The 25,597-nt window shown below is 48.7% G+C and overlaps 1 protein-coding gene across 2 annotated transcripts; it reads left to right on the plus strand.

Annotated features, from left to right (window-relative positions):
- Positions 1–1,377: 1,377 nt before the first annotated feature.
- On the plus strand, positions 1,378–25,596 carry LOC149867927 (uncharacterized). 2 transcript variants are annotated; one of them, XM_090037578.1, is made up of 6 exons: positions 1,378–1,956; positions 16,789–17,259; positions 21,777–21,920; positions 22,306–22,407; positions 22,813–22,903; positions 23,614–25,596. In XM_090037578.1, the coding sequence occupies exons 1-6, from the start codon at positions 1,902–1,904 to the stop codon at positions 23,828–23,830; spliced, it is 1,080 nt and encodes a 359-aa protein (XP_089893704.1). In that variant the 5' UTR covers positions 1,378–1,901; the 3' UTR covers positions 23,831–25,596. The 2 variants fall into 2 exon arrangements, with proteins under 2 accessions (XP_089893704.1, XP_089893705.1); XM_090037579.1 differs by having other exon boundaries at positions 22,348–22,407.
- Position 25,597: the final 1 nt, after the last annotated feature.

Below are 25,597 nucleotides of genomic sequence, written 5' to 3' on the forward strand. Positions count from 1 at the left end.
GACGCAGTCAGGAAGGCCAACCGCACCTTGTCCTGCATCCACAGATGCATCTCGAGCAGGTCCAAGGAGGCAATCCTCCCCCTCTATGCGGCACTGGTCAGGCCGCAGCTGGAGGACTGCGTCCAGGTCTGGGCGCCGCACTTCAGGAGGGATGTGGACAGCATGGAAAGGGTCCAGAGGAGGCCACTCGCATGATCGGGGGCAGCAGGGCAGGCCCTACGAGGAGAGGCGACGGGACATGAACCTGTTCGGCCTCCACAAGAGAAGGCTGAGGGGGGTCTAGTGGCCTGTTACAAACTAGTGAGGGGGGATCAGCAGGCACTGGGGGAGCTCCTGTTCCCCCGAGCACCACCAGGAGTGACCAGGAATAACGGTCACAAGCTGGCAGAGGGTAGGTTTAGGTTAGATATCAGGAGGCGCGACTTCACAGTCAGGGCGGCTAGGAGCTGGAACCAGCTTCCAAGGGAAGTGGTGCTGGCTCCTACCCTGGGGGGCTTTAAGAGGAGGCTGGATGAACACCTTGCTGCGGTCGTTTGACCCCAGTACTCTTTCCTGCCATGGCAGGGGGTCGGACTCAATGATCTGCTCAGGTCCCTTCCGACCTGACCTACTATGAAACTATGAAACTTAGTGCACCTTTATTTAAGGTACATTAAAGTGATTTAGGTGTGTGTCTACATGTGCACATTAAGGCACATTAAATCTAGGCTGACATAGCTAAATTGCATTAGCGCATGCATTGCCGTGCTAATGCACATTAACGCCTCATGCATTCATTGGTGCACACCACATTAATGTGTATTAAGCATCCACATGTGGGCTAATGCAATTTAACTATGGCAGCTTAAATTGGCACTTGCTATCAAATTTAGGCAGGATTATCCTAAAATCACCATTTTTAAGGTGTATTAAAGGCACATGTGTGGACACACGCCCTTAATGCGCCTTAAAAATGGCGATTTTAGGCTAATCCTGCTTAAAAGGGACACATGCAGACGAGCTCAGTGTGTCTGTTAGAGGTAGGAGCATGCTATTATCTCCTTGTTCTAGACAGCGGACTATGGCTCAGAGACAGTGCCATACCCAAGGCTACACGCAACATCTGTGGCAGGGTAGAGGCAGGTGCCGCAGACTTCCCGTGGCTTGGACTCATCCTGGCCCATCCTACCTACAGCAGAGCTCTGCTCCCTCCACAAAGACCTTTAGCCCAAAGGACGCGGCATCTGCCCTGGCTCCACATGTTGAACTCAGCAGCCACTTCTCAGAAGTGCTGAGTTGCAGGGTTTTTAAAAATCCGCTCCGATTGGTCCACATGAGCACAGCTCTCTAAAGAAAAAGCAAGACTGCGCTGAACGATCAGAGCTGGGACCACAGTAACTTCAGGACACAGCACCGACCGAGGCACCAAAAGCTGTGTCCCAGGAAATCGGCTCCAGCAGCCTCCCAGCTCTTGCTCCTCTCCGGCTCAGGCATGTCCCTGTCTCCCCGCAGCCTGGCATCTTTAGCTTGCTCCCCTCATTGCCACTGAGCAATGGTAGCTGCTGCAAGGAGCTGATCACAGCAGCTTTTCATTGCATCGCTGCTGCTTTCCCCCGCTTCTGGTTTATTCCCCAGAGGATTGAGCAACTCCGGGTGCCTGTAGGATAAGGAATCACCCTCTGGGAAGTGACAGGATTTCCCACGAAGCCGGAGTGGAGTGGGAGTGCACCTGGGAGCTGGCTCCTTGCTGCTAGAACAAGAAGTGTGGACTCTTTGCTTGCTTCGCCCAAGAGAGATTTTTTTCCCTTCCTTTTCCAGTTAATTTGAATGAAAGAGCAAGTGACTGAAACCACCTGGCTCCCACGCTCCTCTCCTGGTTCTTCTTTGCAGAGGCTCCTTTTTCCCCCGGCTGCTGAGAGACAATGGAGCTTTTCAAGCTGAGCCTGAGTTGTATCTGCCTCCTGCCTTGGCTACAGGGTAAGTTGTACGGGCTTTTCTTCTCCTTTATGACAGCTAGAAAAAGAAAGCCATTCACCCCTGAGCTGAACAGACAAAGAAAGCAACAGCCCCAAATCCACTTTGCTATTGCAAAGCTCTAAATCTACTAGCCAGACAAGGGTGTTTTTTTTCTGCAGGTGCATCTCTATATAATGACTTTACAAACAGATGCACCAAACTGCAGAGGATAATTATTTCCAGCTGGAAACACATGTGGAAGGAGTTCAGCGGGGACAGGGAGTGTTTCCAATGGGGTAGCATCTGCGCTGGGTGTTTGAGAGGTGGTCCGGTCCTGTAGCAAGAGAAAGGGGATTTGGCAATCCAGACACCTGTGTTTTAAGCCTGCCTCTGAACTCAGCCAAGACACTTAATTTCCCTGTGCCTCGTTTTCCCCATCTGGGGAGGTTTACCAGAAAGACACGATGTAATGCAGTCAGGACTCTCGTGGAAGATGCCCGGTTGCTGGATTCTGCCGGGCTCCCGCTCTCCTCACTCAGGAGGGGCATTTTCACGGACTCTTAAAATTCAGACCGACTACATAGGCGGTGTGCCGCGATGAGCCAGTCCCATTTATCCTGCCCATGAGCTTGGAGGAGCTCAGAGGGTGTCCTGTCTCCTACCATCTGAACAGGGACCACTCTGAAGTGGGCAGGGACCACTCTGCTTGTGGGCAGGCAGCTAAGATTTGTGGGGTAAGTATTAGCAAGGGCAACTCCAGCTGAGCAGAGGGACTCTGGGATACGATGGATGAGCCTCTCTCTGCTTTGTGCCTTGCAAGAGCTGTGACGCCTTTTGCTCTGTGCAGCCCCAGCCTGGATTTTCACACAAGAGGGTTCATGCACTCTCTCTTCCTCAGTGAATATGAGCTCTGGAGGGCTAGCAACAACACAGCTGGTGCCCTTTTATCACTGCCTGGACAACCACTATCCTGCTATAGACATTTGCAGAGAGTCAATGGGATGCCCTAATCCCAGTGGCAGACAGGCAGCAGTGAGGGGCTCGCTCCTGCTAGATACCTGTTATCCCATAGCAGTCAGACCAAAGAGCTTCATTCGAATAAAGAGCAACCACTTGACCCTCAGATGCCTCTCTGTCCGTTTCATGGGGGAGCTTTTCCTAAACTTCCTATTCTTGCCTGCTATCGATTTTAAAAGCAGTACACCCCCAGTACTACTGCACTTCTCTTTGGCTTCTGTATAGTGGTCCATGGACCTTACATGACCTGCAAGGCCATGGTAGGAGATCCATAGATAAGCACTGGGCTTTACCACACTTTCATCACAAGTGTGGGAAAAAAACCTGCTATTTCACAGTGATCCATTACTCCAAGAGGTCTGAGAGCTGCTGTGGCTGCAGAAAGTCATACGCTGAATCCTGCCTGGGTGGTAGACAGGAGAGCACTCATGGGAGAGCTTTATAGCTTGCATCTGGTTAGTTTGTATGGGCCCTGCTTTTAGGTGCAAGTAAAACACGAGAAGGGAAGTTCTGGGGGAGAGCACAGTGTGTGTATCTCCCCCACCCCAGGCTGCAGAGTGAAGTGACTGTGGAGTCAGCAAGCTCAGCCAGCAGACAAGAGTCCATGAAAACCCAAAGTTGCAGTGCATGCCAAGCAAAAAGCTGGCCAGCCACCGCTGCCTGCGCAGCGCTCTGCTATGGACACAACCTGCCTAAAGCTCAGTGATGTCTGGCGCTGCCCTGAAAATATCAGGATGAGGGTTTCTCTTGTGAGGTCTTGGCTGCAGTCATTCCAGCAGCTGTGGAGACAGAAATCCTGTGCAAATACTCCTGATGTTTCAGTGCTTCCTTCTGGAGTCCCAGGGGAAACCTAGAGCCCCAGAGGTAGCAGCAAAAATAAAAGGGAAAAGGGAAATCCTTTATCAGGTCAAAAAAATTGTTCGGTTTTAGTTCTGAGGAGGTGGGTCTGAGGCTGATTTTATTCTTTTATGAACTCTTCCAGTGCTGGTTTGGATCAGAAACAGCGAGTGGGCACCGTAGGTTATTCTGAATATCAGCACGTGAGGCGTGATCCAGCCCAAGAAATTATACAGTTCCAAGCCCCTTGAGTGCTTGGGAAGTACTGTTTCACACACAGCAATGGTCTAAGGAGCAAAGCAGGTCATCTTGAAGAAGGTTTATTTACCAGCTAAAATGGGGGGGTTCAACCAGTTTCACACCAGTCTAGACACAGAGAACCTGACCCAAATCGACTGGCCTGCCCAGTGCCATCTCACTGTGTCCTCCCGTCCCACCAGAGTCTTAATATTCCTCCCAGGCTGCAGGAAGAGGACTGCTTTTGATTTACAGATCTCAGTGGGCCACTTTTTCCGCTGGCATGAAATCAATAGAATTACAAAAGAAAAGCATTTGGCACAGTGTGATTCACTGGAAATTCCCCTCCCCGCGAGAGAGGTAGGAGTGGAGCTCTCTGGGTCTTAAGATTAGAAGACTCCAGTCTGTGATGGTGTATGAACCTGCAGGGGGGTGCAAAGAGGAGGGAGCTGGGCTGTTCCCAGTGGGGGCAGATGATGGGACAAGGAGCAATGGGCTCAAGCTGCAGCAAGGGAAGTTGAGGTTGGATATTAGGGAGAACTCTCTCACGAGGAGAGTGATGAAGCACTGGACCAGGTTACGCAGAGAGGTGGCGCAATCTCCATCCTTGGCAGTATTTAAGACCCAGGTAGACAAAGCCTTGGCTGGGATGATGTAGCTGGAGCTGGTCCTGCTTGGAGCAGGGGTTGGACTAGATGTGACCTCCTGAGCTCCCTTCCCACCCTCATTGTCTGTCATTCTCTGATTTTATGATTCTATCTTCTGGAGAAACTCCATGGCGGTAGTGGGGTTTAAATGGGTGTTACAAGGTAGGGAGTCCTAAGGCAATGCAATGTGTAATGATGATATTGCATGTAAATCATGTTGATGCCAAAGCCCTGTTGGACTTGGGAGAAAGCTGGCGGGAACGATGCAGAAGTGGTAGGCAAAGCAAATTGCAAAGTATGACCACTCGTTCCTGCCCGGGGCAGGGAGTCGGACCTGATGATCTGTTTAGGTCCCTTCCGACCCTAAGCACTATGAAACCATGACCAACAACAACAGGTTGCTTCCTAAAATGGCTGCACAGAGGAACATTGCCCTAAATAGAGATGCCTACACTCTTTGCCAGCTGGCAGACAGTGAGACCCCTCAAGCAATACAGGGCAAGGTATAAACCAAGCATTGCAGCTGGACCACTGCAATTGCTGAATGCTAGCAGACAAAAGTGATGGGCAGAAGCCAAATGCGGCAGGGCTACAAGCCCCGACAAACTCTCCCTCTGCCTGAAGAAAGGTGTTTGTGCTTGAAAGCTTGCAAAGAACAATTTTTTCCAACTATTTAGCTGGCCTAATAAAAGATATCACATCTACCCAAAGAACTGTGTCTGCCTATGTCCTTAGACCAACGTGGCTACAGCCAACAACTCTGAAGCCCCAATAGTGTGTTTTCAGAATTTGAGACAAATTCAAGTCTGTAGGCCTGCAACTAGCTGGCATGCCTCTTCGTGCTTGAAGCTTGGTGGACCCTTTGGAGGACCGGATTAGCACTCAGAATGACATCGAACCATTTAGGATGTAACAATCGCATGGACACAACAGGTTAGAAATGACTCACTAGGCCCCAATACTGCAAAAAAAGGACCTGGACAGTACAGCAGAATATAAATGAACATAGGAGTCAACCGTGTGCTTTTGTTGCAAAACCGAACATTAATAAGAACGCTGCTCTCAAGCAAAGGGAAGTGATTTTCCTGCTCTGTTCGGCACTGGTGAGGCTTCACCTGGAGTCCCGTGCCCAGGTTGGGGCACCGAGCTTCCGAAAAAAGATACAGACAAACTGGAAGGAATCCAGCAGGGAGCAACAAACATGACTAGAGGTCTAGGAAACTTGACTTAGATGAAAAGATTGGGAAGAACTGGGATAATTTAGCCCGACAAAGAGAAGACTGAGGTGGGATTTGATAACAGTCATCAAAACCCTGAAAGGCAGTTGAGGATGGTGATTGAGTATTGGGGACAGAACAAGAAGTAACAGTCTTAAATTGCAGCGAGGGACATTTTAGGGTGGATATAAGGAAGAACTTTCTAAATCTGGTGGCAGTTAAGAATTGGAACAGGCAACCCGGCGGGGCTGGGGAGTAGCCATCCTTGGAAGAGCAGGTGAGACAAACACTTGTCTGAGATGATTTAGACAGGAATGATCTTGCCTTGAGCAGGGGATTGGACTAGATGACCTCCTGGATGCCTCTTTAAGCCCTGTTTTTCCACAGTTTACCACGTCTCTGGCCAAATGTCCACGATATGGCAACACGCAAAGAGCATCGCCACCCCGAACAGTCTCAAGAAACCCTCCACTATCAGCTGCAATGTGTGATGTAGACTGTGTGCTTGTGGCAAGGATGTCGTCACAGAAAATCACACTCCTCCTGGAGGACTGCACCCCTCATGGGCAATCTGGGTTCAGACTAGAAAGAAGCACCGAAGATCATGTAACCTCACCGACGACCTGTATCAAAGCCACCTGCCCACATGGGTTCAGCACAGCAGTGGCTTTCCTGGAACTGTCTGCAACACGTGGCTGGTCGGATGGGTGAGTTTGCCTCTGAAAGTGTTGAACATGGTGTGGTGTAGTATGGTCAGGACTCCTCTGCTCACCAGCTGTGAGTGTCACATACCTCTGCTGGAAAACAAAGCAGCCATCAGCTCCCATGGCATTGTCCCTCTTTGATATGCATGCCAGCGACATGACACTGAACCAGTCACGGATGTGGATGAATATGCGCTCGACATCTGAGAACTTGCCCCTAAGAGGAACACATCTCGAGAGAAAATCTGAAAAGAAGGGAGGAGTCTGCTAGAAGTTATAACGATTTCAACCACCAGATGAAGAAGCATCTGACTGTCTTCTGTAGTAGTGGACTCAGGCTGGATAATGTCCCAAAATAGCTTGGACTGTATAGCTTCATCTCTGATGAAGACTGCTGCCAAGAGAAAGGCTAAGGACAACTTAATCCATGCAGGTGTCAGGACTGGCTGGGAAGCGGATGCTCATATTTGCAAATGATCCCCTTGACTCTCAGCTTTTAGGAGCTGAATATGGCCTTCCAGTGTGGGCAGACAGCACACATACACACCTGGTCATCCCAAAGGCATGGATATAAATACAGACCATCTGGCTCCCCATCCTCATGCATATCTTACCACCCTCCCTCCAGAAACAAGAGCCATCATGCTGGAATATGACTGAGAGATAAGGAACCCAGACTTTCTTATCAATGAAGCCCATGTCTGACCACCCTCCCTCCCTCCAAAAAGAGCAATACCTATGACTAAAAGATAATGAACCCAGACTTCCCTATCTATGAAGCTCTCAAAACTCTCCATAGATGCTGCCTGCAGTCCAGAAGCCCCCTTGAGCAGGCACGGAAGTGATCCAGACCTCAGAGGCAAGAACCAAGGCCTAATCATGAATCCTCCAGATCAACCATGGACAGTGGCAAACCGCATCAGAAATGTAGATGGACATTTGTAATCATCTGCACAGATGGAAAATGAAGGGATAGCCTGGTAGGCTACTATGAAGAAAAGATCCAGAGAAGCAGCCAGTATAGACAAAGATGGGGAAAGGCTGATAACTAAAGCGTGGGTCAGAGAGCTTTTGATTAGTGTAAACTAATTAAGTCATCAGCACCTGATGAATTTCATCCCTGGCTGCTGAAAAAACTGGAAGAAAAGATCTTGGAGCCGTTGGCAATAAACTGGAGAAATGTGGGCTAGATAAAAGTATAACAGGGTGGACAGATAATTGGCTTAGCAACTGCAAGTGAAAGGTAATTATAAATGGATCCATGTCAGGATAGCAGGAGGTTTCAAGTGCGGCTCCAAACTTGGGCTTGGCGCTATTCAGCGTGTTTGTACGAATGATTCGGCTGTCCAAATGGAGAGCTTCCTGATCGAGTTTGCAGATGACATGAAACTGGGAAGCTGGAATCTTTGTGGGTGATATCTTTTATTGGGCTAAGTATATGGTTGATTTGGACCATACAGGCAAGCTTTTGGGTATTACAGCCGTCAACACTGGGAAGAAGTGCAAACGCTTTGAAGGACAGGGGTAGACCTCGAAGGATCTTGATAGATTTGAAAGCTGGGCAAGAAACAACAGAATAAAGCAGCTAACCTGGGGGAGAATAATCTGAAGCACACATACAGACTAGGAACTGACTGTTGGGCTGTAGCTGTGCTAGGAACGAACTGGCGGCATTGGCAGATCACAGACTCAACCTGAGTCAGTGATTCTCTGGAAGTGGGGTAGCAGCAATTCTGAGTAGGGTCCTGACCACAAAGCAATTCAATTGTTCACGCTGGCATTCGGGGTCCTGAGCCTGACGGAAGTGGTGTGACAGATAGCAGTGGAGTGGCGAGCAAAAACTGCTGGCTTAATTCTTTGTTGAAGTGCCAGCAAGGGTTTGATATTTAAAGAAAGCATCCCACACGGTTCAACTTCAGCGAATATAAATCCCTGGTAAGATGACATTTCTGACTACAACAAAGAAATGTTCATGCAAACAGACCACATGTGAAATCCACAACACAGTAAATAATTTTGGGAACGGTCTGAATAACTTTTAAACAAAAGGCGTTGGGCAGCAAATCGGGTTTTCCTTCCTTTGTTGCTGTTGCATCTGAGGCTCCAAGACACCGTTCCCACTGCCGCACTTTAGCACATGCACATCTATACATTTAAACATGCTTCTCCATTCAGACGTGACTTCGCCATCTCTCCCATGCTGCTGTCATAAGCCTGCAGGAAGGCCAGCAGCCTCTTAGTCCTTTCCCAAATGCTGCAGAAGGCTGGAAGCACCGAAACAGCCTGGGCAGTCCAGCCCTTGGATTAATCGTGACACAGAGATCTGAAGCCTGTATCCAAAATAGTACAAATACTGGGACTCAGCTCCCAGACCAGACCTCTTTCTTAGACCTGCATTTGCTGTCTCTGGCCCCGTGGCTATTGCACTTTTGGCTGACTAGTGGGCCAGCCTGCACAGGAAAAGGAAGGGTGCCCTTAGTCAAGGCCAGCCCGGTGTATAATTCAGTGGCTAGGGCCCTTTTCTGGAAAGAGGGGGCAGTGCATTCAAACTTTGGGTAGAGAATGGCCTAGAACCCAGGTCTTCCATGGTTTTGAATGACTAAACCTATCAGACAAAAGCTGGGTGGGTTTTTCTTCTCCTCTTCCCCACCAAGGCCTTGGACAATGAAGATGAGGCAGAGGCATTAGATTGTGAACCAAACGTTGTCAGATACGGCTCACTCAAGGCTTCTGAGAAATGCATAAATGCTGCCAAATCTGGGAGATGGATTGGATCCCAGACACACACCCACCCACTGCATTCTCTGTTTGTTAGCTGTCATAGATTTCATAGACATTAGGGCTGGAAGGGACCTCGGGAGATCATCGAGTCCAGCCCCCCGCCCAAAGGGCAGGAAGTCAGCTGGGGTCAAAGGATTCCAGCAAGATAAGCATCCAATTTGCTCTTGAAGGTGTTCAGTGTAAGTGCTTGAACCACCCCCGCTGGCAGACTGTTCCAGACCTCGGGGGCTCGCACAGTAAAGAAATTCTTCCTTATGTCCAGCCTGAAACGGTCTTGCAGGAGTTTGTGACCGTTCGACCTCGTCATCCCTTGGGGCGCTCTGGTGAGCAGACGTTCCCCCAGATCCTGGTGGTCACCCCTGATAAACTTATAGGTGGCCACCAGATCCCCCCTGAGCCTGCGCTTTTCCAGGCTAAAGAGCCCCCTGGCTCTCAGCCTGTCGTCGTAAGGTCTGTTTTCCTGACCTCTGATCATGCGCGTGGCTCTCCTCTGGACTCTCTCAAGCTTCTCCACATCCTTTTTGAATTGTGGAGCCCAAAACTGGATGCAGTACTCCAGCTGCGGCCTCACCAAGGCCGAGAATGACGTCCTGGGATTTGCTCAAGAAGCATCTATGGATGCAAGCCAGCGTTTTGGTCACCTAACTAGCCGCAGCATCGCATTGCAGGCTCGTGTTCATCCTGTGGTCAGTGATAACCCCAAGTCTCTATCTTCCGTACTGCTATCCAACGTAGCACTGCCGAGCCTATAAGGATGCTGCAGGTTTTTCCTCCCAAGGTGGAGAACCTTGCATTTTTTGGTGTTAAACACCATCAGGTTCTTGTCCGCCCATTTCCTGAGCCTGTCCAGGTCAGCCTGGATCAGCCGCCTGTCTTCTGGCGTGGACGCTTTGCCCCAAAGTTTGGTGTCATCGGTGAACTTGGCCAGTCTGCTCCTGACTCCAATGTCCACATCATTAATGAAGATGTTGAACGATATGGGTCCACAGACAGAGCCTTGGGAGACCCCACTGGTCACAGGACACCACGATGAGTGACTGCCATCTATTACTACCCTCTGGGTCTGACCATGGAGCCAGTTTCCCATCAATCTCTTCTCCCTTGTCCAGGTGATGGGTCACCTGGTCGTAGAAGGAAATGAGATTGGTCAAGCAAGACCTACCCGCAACAAACCCATGCTGGTTATCCCTTAGGATGTTGGCGTCAGCCAGTCCATTAAGGGTAAGGAGATGTGAGACACATAGCCCCTTTTCCTGAATTGCTCTTCAGGTCAAATACCCAAATCATAGGCAAGACAATGCATGGTGTCACCATGACTAGATGCCTTTTTGCATCTGAGTCTGAATTCCTGATACTACACCTTGAACCAGGGAGAATTTAACCTTAGAGGAGCTATGAAAGTAATAGCCACAGATCCACCTGGGTACAGTGCCCCATGGGAAACGGCAGTGCTCACTTCACTTTCGATTAGCATTTCCAAGAATTTGTATTGTGCTCAGACATGAAAAGGCTTTTGTGTTTAATCAGCCGCCTGCTGGAGCTTCCTTTAGAAACGCTCTGCGGCTACATGCCTCTGCCTGGATTTGGGAAAGCATGGACAGGTGTGTTGCAATGTTTGAGGCTGAGGCCCACTTCCAGGAAATGAAGTCAAATCTATCCATCCTCCTTCCTGTATCTCTCCAACTCCATTTGACCATTTTGTAGGGTCGAAGAAGGGATGATGGACTCATGTCATCTTCCCTGCAAATCCACTTAGATATTTTCCTTCTACTTAGCCACACAGGACATAAGGCCATCAGGGATCCCCTGGGTCACCAAGTCTGGACCTTTGCTACCACAGGCCACCAGAATGAAGCACGTTGTTCATCAGTTTATCAAGATCCATCTCATTATTCATTCGGTTTCTGGCCTCCCCTACTCATATTGAGAGGCTGTTGCAGACCCTCCCTGCTCTGATGATTATAAGCCACCTACTAATTTCCAGCCTTAATTAATTCATGCACAGGTTATTGCCATGTATTCTTGTCTCAATGTTGTCTTACACCTTCAATATTTCTTTTTCTTCTCTAGAGGTTACTCCCTGGTGCATTTATAGACAATAGCACTGTCCCCTATACAAGGCATGTCTCCTCTTGTAAAATCAGCTGTCCATTCCCCTGGTCATCCTAGCAACACTCCTTGACACCTCCAGTTAGGTCTAGTGTCCTTCCCCACCTGTTTCACCCCATTCCCCTCCACCACCACCTCCCTTGTTTGGGATACAATTCCAGACAGATTTTGCATCTTTGACTCAGAAATTCCCAAAATCTTTAGCTCAGTCGACTTCATTAACTAGCTCCCTTCTTCCCTCTTCATTTGCTTAGTGGCCTGTTTTGCTTATTGTGCCACTTGATTCAGATTGAATCGACTTGTGATCACTCAATTGCAGGTTATTTTTAAAGGTAAGGTTACCCAAACCATTTCTAAACTGTACCAGGTCTTGGGATATAGAAATCTGTCAGCCATCACTTGTGATAATGTCTAACTTCTGCCATTATTGGCAGTCTTTGTCCTTCAAACCTCTATTTTGGGAATGAAAGTCTCCCCTAATGACACATTCTTGGCAGCGTTTCTCTTTCTGATTAACAGAAATTTCCACCCGTATCCTGTCTTTTAAATGTTGTGGAGGGAACTGTGATGTGTTTGATGTTCTGATTATATTATAACCACTGATGTTCTGATTATATTATAACCATTGATCAAAGTCTTGTTATTCTCACTGTTTTCCTCCCAAATTTCTGATCTCTGTGCATTGTTGACAAGGGGCCCAAATCCTGAACTCTCGTACATATATTCTCAGTTAATAGGATTCCTTTTATAAAAGAAAGGTTTAGGTTTAGGGATAGAAACTTAGGGCCAGATTCTGCTCTGCCAAAGTGCAATCCATTTCCACCCTCCTTGAGTCCCTGAAGAACAGTTATATAAATGGTGGAAGAGTCTTTCTTCTGCTCACTGCTTTCTGTGATTCAGCCTTAAGATTAAGATGACAGTGGGTGCACCTACATGTGCAATTAGTGCTCAGAAAGATTACTGAGCAGTAAAATATCACACAGTAAACTTTTCTTGAGTGCATTTCTACATGTGCACCCATCGGGAGCAAATTTGCTGCCAGCAGGACAGTTCTGTGCAGGGAAACTCCTGCAATGCTCTGTTATTATGTGGCAGCTAGGGTGAGCTCTAGGCTGCCCTGGGTACCAGCCCCAGGCTGGGATGGGGTACTGGTGTCAGGCCTGGGCTCCAGGGGCATACAGAGGGAGTTGTCCAACCTGCCCAGCCCTTGTTCTGATCATGAAACCAAGCCAGGGCAATGTACTCTGTCCTTGGCAGCAGGCAGCTCCCAGCCCTGGCTCTGCGATCAGAACGGGGACTGGGAAATGGCTCCTGGCCCCTGGCAGATGCCTGATGCCAGGGCAGGCTCCGATCTTGGTGTGGATAATCACAGAGCTGGGGCCAGGAGCTGCCTGCTGCCATGGGCAGGGAGCAATGCCCCAGCCCCATCTCCAATTGCTGAGCCAGGGCCAGGAGCTGCCTGCTGTAGGGGCAAGGGGACATTGTCCCCACCCAGGCTTCATGATCAGGCAGGTCCAGGAGGAGGGGATTGTTCTCTCACCCCTAGACAGGTATGTAACCATGCGCTACTGTGCAGTAGCTACTGCATGGTAAATCTACTACCTGTATTTACAGGTAACAGAAAACCACGAAGTAGACTAATCCACTGCACAGGAGCTCCTGTGCACAGTTACATAGTGATGCTTTACTGTGCACCAGATTAGTCTACTCTGCAGTGAAGTGTCTCATGTAGACATGCAAGGTGTTACAAAGTTAGGCTCATGCATGTTTTTTTAGATTTGAGGAGGTGGAATAGGATCACACTTAGGCACCTACCTGGTAGGACAGGACCTGGTCCTGAGATTCGTGAAATATCCCCAGATGGTTGCTTTAAAAATCTGCCCTGGGTTGGGAACTGGGTGACTCAGGGGAGTGGAAAAGCCGTGTAGAGGCCTTTGCCCGTTGAGTGCTGACATGGAGCCCTGCCAAGTCGGTAAGGGGTGGTGGTTGTTTCAGTGGAGGGGCTGATAGGGTGTCCAGCTTGATTTTCAGTGGGACGATACCCACATACCAACTAGGAGAGAATGGGGCTACTCAGGGATCTTCCAGTGAAATGTGTTTCCATCAGAAAATGCCAAATCATCAACAAACAAGGTGATGCACAGAAACATCTCAATTTGGAGAAGCTTTTGATGGAAACCTGCCTGGCTTCCTGGTAGGAAGCTGCAAAACTGGGACTTCCAGACTTCCAAGCTCCCTGCCACAGCCCTGTGGGTCTGGCAGCCCCGGGGCCTCAGTTCTAGCTGGGACTCTCGTAGTCTAGGTTTCGGGGTCCAGGTTTGCTGCTCTACGAGGGACCCCCCCAGATCACCCTGACTCTAGGGGACATTGTAGGAGCCAGAACCAGTTGGGACCATTGCCGAGAGTCAGGTGCTGCTGGCTGCTGCATTTTATTTTAGAAAAACTGAACTGAAACATTCCTATTTTTCACAAAAATATTTTAAAATATCCTTTTTCATGAGAAATTTCAGTTTCTCTAGGGTTCATCCCAATTTAGGATGAAGACTTTTCTTTTGAAACAAATGAATTTCCTGCAGAATGGAAATGCTGCAGCTTAACCGGGTCTAGCAGAATAGTCAAGGGCCATGAAAGGGCCATGGAAACCAGACGGCTCTCTAACCTGGAGGCGATCACCCCGTGTTCGGGCTGAAGGACATTTGTAAGGGTAGAAGTGCCCCTTGAGGAGCCCGGCTGCTGCTGCCCATACTGAGCCCATTGCACAGATACACAGTCTGCTCCCCCCCAGCCTTGTCAAGCTAGCCTCCTTCACCCCACGCAGTACTTAATTATCTAACACTTAAATGAAATGGTATTTTAGAACAGTGATTCTCAACTAGGGTGCCTGGGGTGCCTTGAGATCTTTTTAAGGGTGCTGCGGGGTGCCACACAATGTTAGTACCCTTGGGTATGGAAACACTTCCATGCAATTCACAAGATAAACCTCAGGATTTCAAATGGGAATGCACAGTATTAAAGCCATTCTGACACACAGGGGTCTTTCTGAATGCTTTGCAGCAGAAGAATTGCTCTGGTATTTTTCTGTAGTCAAAAACTGAGTGAAAGCTCAGACCTGGCATTTTCTGGGGGGTGCCCGGAGCCTAACAAGGGGTGCCTGGAGCCTAAACAGGTGGAGAACCACTGTTTTAGGACCTGTAAAGTGAACTCTCCCCCCAGCTGTGCATCGCTAGAAAGTCCCTAGTTTTCGTCTGAGTTCACAAACAAGTAGTTAACATGAGGAACAAAATCTAACAGGAGGCTGGAATTTCCCCCAAGAAAGCATCAGAGCTTTTTAATCTTTGTTTTCCACATGCCCTGTTTTGCTCTGAGCTCTGCTCTCATTGTCATCCTATTCCTTCACATATTGAGATAGTGACCTTGTGCCAATAAAACGCATTGTTTTTGCTCCAAGGGGGGAAATTCGGCAGAAACCTGTGCTGAGATCATTAGCAGGCTTCCAGTCCAAGGCTGGTTTTCAATCTCCCCACTTTTCACCTTTAACATTGTACAAGGCCAGACTTTGAGGGTTTATCTCACAGGGGCACAAGAGAAAAATGTACCCCAATAAGGGAAAATCCATTGGCTCTTTTAAGACAAAGATTTTTTTTTAAATAACTTCTCCGAAATAGGGTGAGAATTTGAGATATTTCTTTCCATCTCTCTCTTCCAGCCCAAATCATCTCTCATAGGAATAGATACTGCATTTATCCCTGGACAAGTTGTGCCTGTGTTTATCCTGAAACAAAAATAACTTGGGATTAGAGTGTACTCGCATCACCCTCCTAATCAGAGCTTAGTGAATGGCTGAATGCAGTGCCATTTTTCTGCTGTTGATTCAACTATGCAATCCCAAGATAACTGGACAGATGCATTTTGCAGTATCTCAGGATAAACTGTCGCTACACATTCAGGAAACCTTTTTAGACCTTATCCTGAGACAACAGACATGGATATGCGTACTTGTGCACTTTGTCCTGGCACAGAAAGTTTTGTCTTGGGATAAATGCAATGTCTGCCTGCAACCATCATTCTGTAGGGACGTGCTATACATTACATAGCAGAAGACAGGCATATATTAGAGATGTCTGTTTAATGGCATTTGCAAGAAACTCATGAGTCACAGTTAAGGTTGGTTTTGAAAAGACTAAGGATGTGGTCCTTTAAGCTGGTTAGCTCATAGCTCACCCCAAGTCCTGGAGTTCATGTTGCTTGTTGAAAGCCATAATCAATACAGAAGTCATCCTTCCCTTAAAACTAACAGTGTTCCTATTTGGGCAGCAGTCATGGGCAGAGCACAAGCCACTGCTACAGACCACCAGTAAGTGGCACAGAGTTAGCTTTTATATTTACCCTGGGAGACCCCAGAAGTGGAGCTCTGACATCGGGGAATATAGAATACCGTTAGATGCAGCGAATATCAGGTTAGTTGAATGTGTGTCACCTTAACTAATTGTTTTCAGTCCTGCTATTGTTGCCATCATGTTCCCTGCAGCCACAGAGCACAGCACGGGGACCCAAGGTAAACACGAGGGGCATGTGACTGTGTGTACCACTCGGTTATAGAGCCAGGCAGTGCTGCCATGGGGCATGCCACACATGCTACCTCCCAAACCAGCGGCGTAGCTGTTCGGGTGTGGCCCTCCACATCCCCCAGCAGGCTTTGCCTTGCAGGATCTCTTCCCATCTGAAAGTAGCAGATGCAGAGTGGGCATGCCATGTGTCAGGATGAGGCCGCCTGACACTGTATCGGAGTAGTACAGCTGATGGAGTGGTGACAGGTGGGTCGAGCTTGTTAAGGTTTTTTGGAAACCCGATGAAACGTGTCGTGGGACAGATTTAATTTCAGTGGAAGGAAGAAAAACAGAATTTGGAGGGAGCTGCGTTTCTGATTGGCTCTCTGTCTGGTTAAAATGTCATCCTGGGTTGTATTTCACGGACATTTTAAAAAATATATCCATTTCTAAAATGTTTTTTAAAAATGGTCCTCAAAAATGTTGGCTGTCTCTATGAGCTCTACAGATCGGTTCTGATATTATTTCTTTCTCAGCTTGCTCCTGAGTATTGTTGCACTGTGCCTTCCTCTGCACAACATAGTCCTGGGAAATTGAAAGTGTACGGGCAGTTGTTTCTTTTCATACCCTGGTATAAAAACGCAGAAGTTGATTCAGAGTCTTGCTTTCCCTAGGTCCTAACTTATTGCTGATGCTCTGGGCACGTGAGTTGCCCTGTACTTATGTGCTACTAAACTGTGCTTTAATTGCGCTGCAGTATCGGAGGGGCAAAGCTTCCACATAAAGAACATCCAGCTGGAAAAATGCATTCACATCACCCACCGCGAGAGCACCGGGATTGGCCTGGCTGATTGCAAGCTCCACTCTCAGCAGCAGCAGTGGAGCTGGGACCCCAGCACCAAGTCCATTGTCAGCCTTAAAACCAAACAATGCCTGACTGTCCACAAGCTGCAGGACTTTGCGCTGGCCAGGCTGGAGCCGTGTGGGGACAGGAAGCGTCAGGCCTGGGCTTGCAGCAAGAAGGGTCACTTGACCTTGCAAGGTCTGGGCTTGCACCTCAATACAAAGCCAGGAAGTCACAAGGTCTTTGTGTCAAGAGAGAAGGACAAGTTCAGCAAGTGGAAGACCCTGACGGATGAACCCATCTGTGCCGTTGGCCTGATGGCGGTTCCTGGGCTGGCTGACCCGATACAGAGCGCTGCCAACGGGCTGCTGTGGCCTCACGAAAGTAAGAGATGGAGCTGGCATCAGAAACCCTTTCAGCCCCTAGGGTCTGTCACCTTGCATCCATCTAACAACTCATGTGAAATTGCTCTAACACAAAGTCACTCTGGCTCCGATCCTGCAAGATGCTGAGTAGCTGTAGAGCAGGACTCCCCAGCTTCTGTGCGCGGTACTGTGCAGCTGAGCTACACAGCACAGAGCTCCTAACATGCTGCAGGAAGCATCGCTTTCTGTTCACCTTCTTTTAACACAACTTGGTCAGCCATGAGCTAAGCCCACTCCCTCCCCCAGTGATCTCTGATCCCTGTCTCCCCGCACACCTGATAGTTTGCACTCTAGAGGGCGTATCTACATGCACCGTAATTACGGCACATTAAGTTAGTACCTGTTATTACAGGTACAAGTTATAACAGGTACTGAGTTTATGTGCTGTAATCGGTGCTACTGCACAGTAGCATCACTGCACATGTTTTAAGTGACGCTAATGCACAGTAGAACATTAACATGGTTTTCACTGTGACGCGCTAATGCGGAATAAAATTAGACTACTGCACTTTTAGCATCCTGTGTAGATGTGTCCAGAGTGTCAAAATGGAGGCAGGGGGGCTCAAGCATCCCCTCCACCTATGCAGAGTGTAGTGGGACAGGATGCTGCTGTCACTGCCAAGAGCCATGTTAACCCTTGCCTGGCCCTGTAACTCCCATAATTTTGCACGCTGAACAAGGAGTCAGAGCCCCAAATTTGGCAGCAGCCAGAGAAATGTTAACCTGGCTCTTGGTGATAGCACCTGACACCTTCTCTTGGAGCAGCCTCCTGCTCCAGGCAGCCAGTGGGGAGCCCCAGGTCTTCACTCCGACCATCCTTCCCTGAGTCCCTGGAGCTCACGTGCCATGCACAGCAGCAGCTCGTGCCACTTGTGGCATGCATGCTGCAGACTGGCTACCCCCGCTTTAACATCTTGTTTCCTGTGGCTGTAAGCAACACTGACGGTTCTCAAGAGCAGCAGGTTGCCCATGAGCCACGGGTTGGGGACCACTCCTCTCGGGACACACGATTAGCACTCTCTGCTACCACCAGTTTCAGGAGGGATGGTGGGCACAGTGTGACTGAGGAACAGTGTTTAAAAAGGACCCTTCTTTCAGTTTTTGAGCAGCAGACTGGAGAAAGAGCGCTCTCCCCTTCTCCACAGCCCCAAGCAGTGCCCTCTTCCCAAGCCTAGCATCATTCTTGTCATCTGCTGATCTAGCTCATTTCAGGGAGGTATTCACTGTGGGATCAGCGTCTCCCAGCGGAGACACTGGAATATACCCTGCCCACCTATTCCTGCTCTAATGCCCAGAAAGACATCAGAGAGGCCACTTCAGGGTTGCCTGCAGCTGCTGTCAAATAGACCATAGACTGAGGTCTTATGAATAATTGGGGGGTGAGGGTATGTGTAGAAAGGGGGCATGTCTACACAAGATGCGTTAATGCACATTAGCCTCATTTAAAGCACATTATGGGCATGTGTCTACAAGTGCGCGCCCTTAAGGCACATTAAAAATGGTGAAATTAAGCTAATCATGCCTAAATTTGATACCTACAAATGCAGGTATCAAATTTAGGTGCAAGTAGTTAAAGCGCATTAATGCACATGTAGACGTGACCCAAGTTAATGTCATGACAGAGCAGCCTCGCCACCTCACTTTCAGGTTTAGAGAGCGAAGAGCAGGAGCAGGTGGGAGGAGCTGCTGTCATCCCTGTGTAGATATAATCCTTATTGTCATCAGAAGACGCCATCCTGACCTGTAATGTCACTGTAAGGCAACCACTGAAAAGCAGTTGATTTTAGTGGGTGCTTGCTTGTTTCAACAGTGCCCCAAGAGTTCCCACATCATGAGTTGGGCCCATTGAAAAAAAAATCAGATTTGTTTTACAATCATAAGCTCTCCAATTAATAATTTTGGAGGCTGTCTTTACTGGCCTTCCATCCTCTTGGTACTTTAGCTTCCACATGGTCACGGTTTTGAAGACCTCTTTAAACAAAGCATCATTTCCTGGCCCTGGGCTCATAGCTCTGTCCCTGGTTCTAAGCTGCAGAGCCAAGCAATGCTGTTCATGTAACAGGCAGCATTATTTATTTCTATGGAGAAGCTATGCTGGAGTCCAGAGCCAGCTCTGCAAGGTCCGAGGAATATCCCAGTGTAGTAGGAGAGCAGGAGCTTGAGTCAGGAGCAGCTGGTTTCTTATCTGGATTCAGCTCCCCTACACTCCTGGGCAAGTTACTTAAAATCCTGGTGCCTGTTTCCTCCTCTCTAAAAAGAAGGGGGCATTTTTTATACTGTAATGGGGTGCCCTAAAATAGAAGCATACACAGTACTTTGATGTTTAAGGCTGAGATTCACAAGTCCAAAAGAGCAATTCATAGGGACCCTGCCTAAGTCACATCATGGCCTAAAACACTCCAGACTCCTCAAGTTTTGGGGTGAAAACTGACCTAGGCAACTGGGGCATATAAACACGTTCGGGGGTGGGGGGGGCTTTAATTAAAGTGCTCGGGGCATCATGGGATAAATGGCAGCAGGCACACCTTAACTAAAGCGCATCCAATGTAGTGTGCATTTTCCAGCACGGGGACGCTGATGCACGTGATGCTGGAGTCTGTTGGAGCATGGTAATTACCACACTCCAGAAGACTTGATTAATCGAGTCTGCTCCAATGCGCTGTAACTACAGTGCATCAGAGCAGCCTCTCTGCATGTATATAGGCACCCCTGACGTTCAGCGGCTGCTTGTGCGCAGAAGTGCAACCTGCTTAACTGAGCTAAACTGAGCATTTTAGGTGCTTGCTTGTATTAACAAGCAAAGTGCCCCAAGTCCCCTGAAGGACCTAATCCAGTAGAGAGGTCATGGCACACCTACCACCCCCACATCTCCCACTTGCTGGGCAAGTGCTCTAACCGGTAGGCTATTGTGCACCAGTACAGCATCTTAAAAGAGAAGACAGCACCAGTCACATTATACAAACGGGTTTGGGCTGTGAATCCCTGTCTTAAAAAGACACCTCAATTGCTCCCCAAGTCCAGGAGTGAGGCCTGATCCCTGGCATGCCACCTCCTGTTCACTGGTCTAGGTGCTGTGAATCCCAGTGCCAGGGGCCCGTTTCTTCCCATTTAAGGCATAAGTGACTTAGGCAGCGGGTCTAAGTCCCTTTCTGACACCTTTAAGATGCTTCTCCTTCCGTGTCCTGTAAACGCCCAAGGAAATTCAGCAGCTCCGTTTGATCTATTGTTGGTGTGGGACATGGACCAGGCAAACAGCCTGTTGTCCGCCAGGGCAGAGGTGAAGTGTTGGCCTGATTAGCACCTGACCAAATGCAGAGAGGGCACCTCACACCTTGCAATGGGAGCTGGGACTCTGGCACTCTCTTAGTCCTGGCTGCTATCACTGGGGCCAATGTCTAAATCCAAAATAACTCTCAGCAAGAGAAGTCAGGCATGGGTAGTGCTCCACGGGTCTTTTGCTAGCCAAGAGCAACAACGTCCTTGGCAGATAACTGGCATATTTACCATACAATCAGCTCCCTTCTTCCTTTCCACCCTCCTGGGGGATAAACTGGGAGATGGGTCCATGATGAGAACTTTTCCTTTACGAACGTTGCTACAGAACTAAACGTTTGGAGATTGCAGCCAGCGGCTCCCACTCCCCCCTCAGCTCAAGAAAAGTCTTGTGCTTTGTAATACATTTTCCCAGCATAAGCACTGGGATTTCCATCTTCCCCTACAGAAAACTGTTTAATGGCTACAGCCCAGTTCCTGATATTAAGGCTTCTTTATCTCTTAAGTTGAGGTGCTTAATAAATGGGCCCCTTTCTTGAACACTCAGGGCACCTCCATTCCACACTGAGGGCATCACTTCTCTGGGGCAGATCTCCTTTAATCCCTTGCGTTGGTTGGCATAGCAGCTTCCTTCCTGGTTATACATGGCATAAATTCCCCATGAGGCCAGTTTTACACGTGAGCCCCCACAGCGAGTGGTTACACCCTGTTGAAGACCGGGCACCTCGCCTTCCTCCGCTAGCAGTTCCAGAGGGAGCACATCTGGAGCTCTCGGACTGCTGCTTTCTCGAAGGGCCCGCCGCTGCAGTGCGGAGGTCAGTGCACTAGTCGTGTCCCCCTAGTTCTGCCGAAATAAGTCTTCTTAGCCTTTGGTGCGTAGATCTCTCAAGTACTTCATCACCGGCTGATTAAGTATCGGACAAAGCTGTGTTTACTTTGCTTCTCAGTGTTGCGAATAACCTGTGTCACTGGTTTAACGTTAGTTTGGCCATGTGCATTCATCTAACATACTGGCAGTGGGTGTACATCACAGCTCTGACTGACCCGGGGCCCGCTCTGTGCTCTTCAGCACCCTGTATGGGGTTCACCTGGCATCTAACACCATAGACCAAATGGTGCCCTGACCACGAGCTTGCTTCTGCTCTGTACAGTGAATAAGCCATAACTCTAATGTACCCTGGTTGGTTTTTTTTCCTTTCCAAGCTAAAACCATCAGTTCTTCACCAAAGATCCGTGTCCCCTCGACGGCTTTTCCTCTGAAGTCTGCTACCCCGAGTCTGGCCAATAACCTGAACAGCACAGTCTCTCCACTGGAGAGCAAACCGATGAATTTAAAAATGAAGGATGGTGAGTATAGCCCCCTTTCCTCCTGACCGCATTGGGTAGGACAGCACAGGTAGCGCTTGTGGGGTGACACGGGGCAATGGCACAGCAGGGTCCCTTAGGTATGAGCCCCACATGCTTTTAGGTGTCTTAGCTCCCACTGGCTTTAGTGTGATGGGGCCTCTGTGTTGTGGGGCTCATCCTTGCACGGTGTAGCTTTTTGATGCCGCAGTGAGATGTTTTCCCCAGCGATGCTGCAGTCAGTGCTAGAGGTGCATAGGCTCTGTGGCTGGGCACTGAATTGCCACCCAGGGCCCTCTTGCTCTTCCCACCAAAGTCCCTTGTAATTTAACTGCAGCCGCATGATGTCAGGTCAGAGTAAAGTATGACGTTCCTTCCCCTTCCACAGCACAGGCCACTAAGTTGAATATCTCTGCTCCTTCCCTCATAGAGGGGCACAGAGGGAAGCAACACAGCCACCGAGGGAAATCAGCTGGGCCTCGTCAAGGAGGTACGTGCAAGCGACCAGTGAGCGAAGGACAAGGCTGGGGCCCAAGGAAGAGAACCCTTTTTACGATCATGAGCCTGGGAGTCAATGGGGGAGTGCTGAATGCCGTCCACCCTGGGAGCCCACTGGTACCCAACAGCAATTTCCCCCTTCCCTCCAACCCTGTGTCCAGAACAAGGGGCCCCACATCTGGGAATTAGGCTTATTCATTACCCCGAACAAGGTGGGAAAGCCTCCAGGAGGGTTTCCAAGCAGACCATCCCCAAGTAGTGAATTCCTCTCCCCCGGCTCTACACCCCTTTTAGACGACAAAGCTAAAATCAAGGTACGTCTCTTGAAAAACAATTGCACAGCAAAGGAAAGAAGCATGGAAAACCTGCCCGATTGCATGATTTGTTGCTGTTTCAGGCACCAACTGGAAGACAGCCATGCTGGTCCTCAGCCCCTTAGCTTTTATACTGGGACTAATTATACTGATGCTGAACGTCCATTACAACAAGTGAGTTGGACCAAGAGCCTACTTATCCCTTGCATCGTTTTTTTCATAGCTGCATGATGTAAAGGCCTGAAGGCCATGCCGGCATTAGCATGCTAGTAGCCACGCTCTCCCAAACTGTACTGCTAATTCACCTCCAGCCTGCCTGCTGCTTCTTGCTGTAGGGGCATGTGAGAAAAACAGGAGACACGCAATGGGCAGACCGAGTCCAGTAAGTCAGGAACAGGATACACATACAGGGCCCTTCTCAATCACACCCATCACTTGTCCCTCCTGTTGTGTTGTCTAATTCTGAGCAGTGGCATCAGGATTTCATAGACACTAGGGGCTGGAAGGGACCTCACGAGATCGTCGAGTCCAGCCTCCAGATTGGGGTGCAGCAGTGTGGGGTAGGGGGCTTCCTGTACTACACCTGCAGTGCTCTGGGGAGGACTGAATGCACCGCTGTGGTAGGCCATCTAGGAAGATTGACCTTGAACAGCTTCCAGAGATGAGCTTGCCTCTCACCAGGAGGCAAAGCAAGGGTTGGGTATTATGGCTGGTTGACAAGTTCGGGTGAATTGTTGGGCCAGGGGGGTGGGTTGGCAATGCCGTAGAGACGTCAGACAGCTGTGATGAATTAATCTCTGGGGAAGTGCACTGTCTACCTGAGAAATGAATACAATTCTTGGTGACAGAACTGACACGTGGCCCCATTGTTTCTGATTTGATAGGAAGAAGAAGATCGTCAACGCGTTGAAACACTACCCAGAGGACAGCAGTTCAGCTGACTCAAAAGAGCGATCTTCATGTTTGGGGCCAGCAGGCACACGGCAGTACAAGGTTCCAGCCTCTTGCTCCCCTTCCTTGAGGCATGGGGAGATCCTGATCGAGTGGAAGGATGGGACCATCACTCCTCTTTTTGACCATGTTGAATATCAAATAGATTAACTCTGAAATAATGCAGCCGACAACGATGCCCTCCAATAAGAAACTCCCACTGGGAATAATGCATCCTTTAGTGAATTGTCTAAATAGCCTAAAGGTTTTGATAGGAAAGTTAAAAAAGTTTTTGAACACTTGGAGAACCATCACAATGTGGCACAAAGCTGTGGCAAGCAGAGCAGACTGTGCTGCTGCTTTAGATGCACACTGCTTAGGTTTTCCAAGGGTTCACATTTAATCTGCAGAGACCTAGAGGCAATGAAAATGAACCCAAGTGCCTTGCCAGGAGCCACTGCCCTGAGCCTTCCTTCAGGGTCTAGCGCCACTAATCCCACAAGCACATTTTTCCTCCAAGCCAATCATAATGGTGAAAAAGCAAATCCTAGCAGGCTTTGATTTTGCTTATAAGTGAAAAACTGGATCTCCTGACCTGTTCTAGGGCACTACATTTCCTATTCCTTGACTAGGAGCCTCAGTCCTTATCTTTGACCTCCTGCAGCTATGCATAGGGCTCAATGAATGTGCACTGCTTGTACATAAACAGGTGTAGGACATGATACACTCATTTTTGAGGAAGGGGATCCTCCACTTCCCCTCTATACTTCCCCTCTCATTATCATTCATTATACTTAATCTTGACCCTTGTTCAAGGGAATTAGCAGGGTTTTAGTTCCCTTATAGCATCCACAGATGTACACTGATGTGTCCTTTACTTTCTCCTTTGGCATCATGTCAGCATGAAGCGTCCTGTGAAGCGCATCAGGGGTATAAACGCTGGCAGAAGACAGGTTCCAGTAAATCACATCAATTTATTGTTCAGCAGCATCAAAAGGATTATTCCCTCACTCATCCCTCACTCAGACTTGGATGCCACTTTTCACTTTGCCTGGGAAATGTTTTTACAGGTCCTTTGTGTTGCTTGGATTGATTGTTCTGCAGCTTGATTCACTCAGGCTGTCTCATAAGATGTGAACAAAGGGACAGTGGAAGGTAAAACTATCAAACGGATATTTCTTATGTGTAACTTGTTATTAGCGGGTGAAACTCATTGCCGCAAGGTATCACTGCAGCCAGTAACTTAAAAGGACTCAGGAACATGTTAAACATCCAAAAATAAAATAGAAATCAGAACCCTTCCAGTTCGGCGCATAGGACTGAAAGGGGAAACAAACATTTGCTTGGAACAGATTATTCCAGACTTATGTACTACAAGGGCTTGTACACCTTCCGATGAAGCATGTAGCACTGAGAGCTAGGATACTGGGTTAGACTGCTGATCAGGCAGGAGCTGTGTTTCCAAAGGAGGTTTTCCTTGTTGCTGACCCACGGGTACAAGCTGGCATTCAAAATTCAACCCTAACGCTCAACCTTTGAAAAAACTTCTGCCAAGACATGTGCTGGGATGCAACGTTTAGCATGTATTTTAGAGTCAAGTTGTCAAGTGTCCAAGCATCAGGTCCCCCACGAGATCAGCGAGGACACTGGTTACGTGCGCAGATCCGAGGCAATTGCATGTGCCTATGCTGAGGCCTGTGTGAGTGCACCTCAGATGCCTGCACGTGAAAGCCAGGCCCTGGACCCACAACATTAACTTGCAATTCTATAGCCCTTTTCATACCCCCCAAATCCTCATGCAGTTAATGAATGCACAAATTCAGTGCCATTCAAATGCAGATATCCACTTTGGGTTCAGCTAATACAGTGCTTTCTGTGTTGGCCACTGTCTGCTCATTACGGCTGACTGGGTAGAATGGATTACTTGATAATGGCTCT

The sequence above is a fragment of the Crocodylus siamensis genome, chromosome 3, assembly GCF_052110815.1.
Source record: "Crocodylus siamensis isolate JL-2025a chromosome 3, ASM5211081v1, whole genome shotgun sequence".
NCBI classification, from domain to species: Eukaryota; Metazoa; Chordata; order Crocodylia; family Crocodylidae; genus Crocodylus; species Crocodylus siamensis.

Excerpts from the sequence above, each read along its gene's own strand:
- LOC149867927 (XM_090037578.1), top strand. The coding sequence starts at position 1,902 with ATGGAGCTTTTCAAGCTGAGCCTGAGTTGTATCTGCCTCCTGCCTTGG. Across the intron at positions 22,408-22,812 it reads AGCTGGGCCTCGTCAAGGAG|GCACCAACTGGAAGACAGCC; the intron begins GTACGTGCAAGC and ends TTGCTGTTTCAG. Across the intron at positions 22,904-23,613 it reads CTGAACGTCCATTACAACAA|GAAGAAGAAGATCGTCAACG; the intron begins GTGAGTTGGACC and ends CTGATTTGATAG.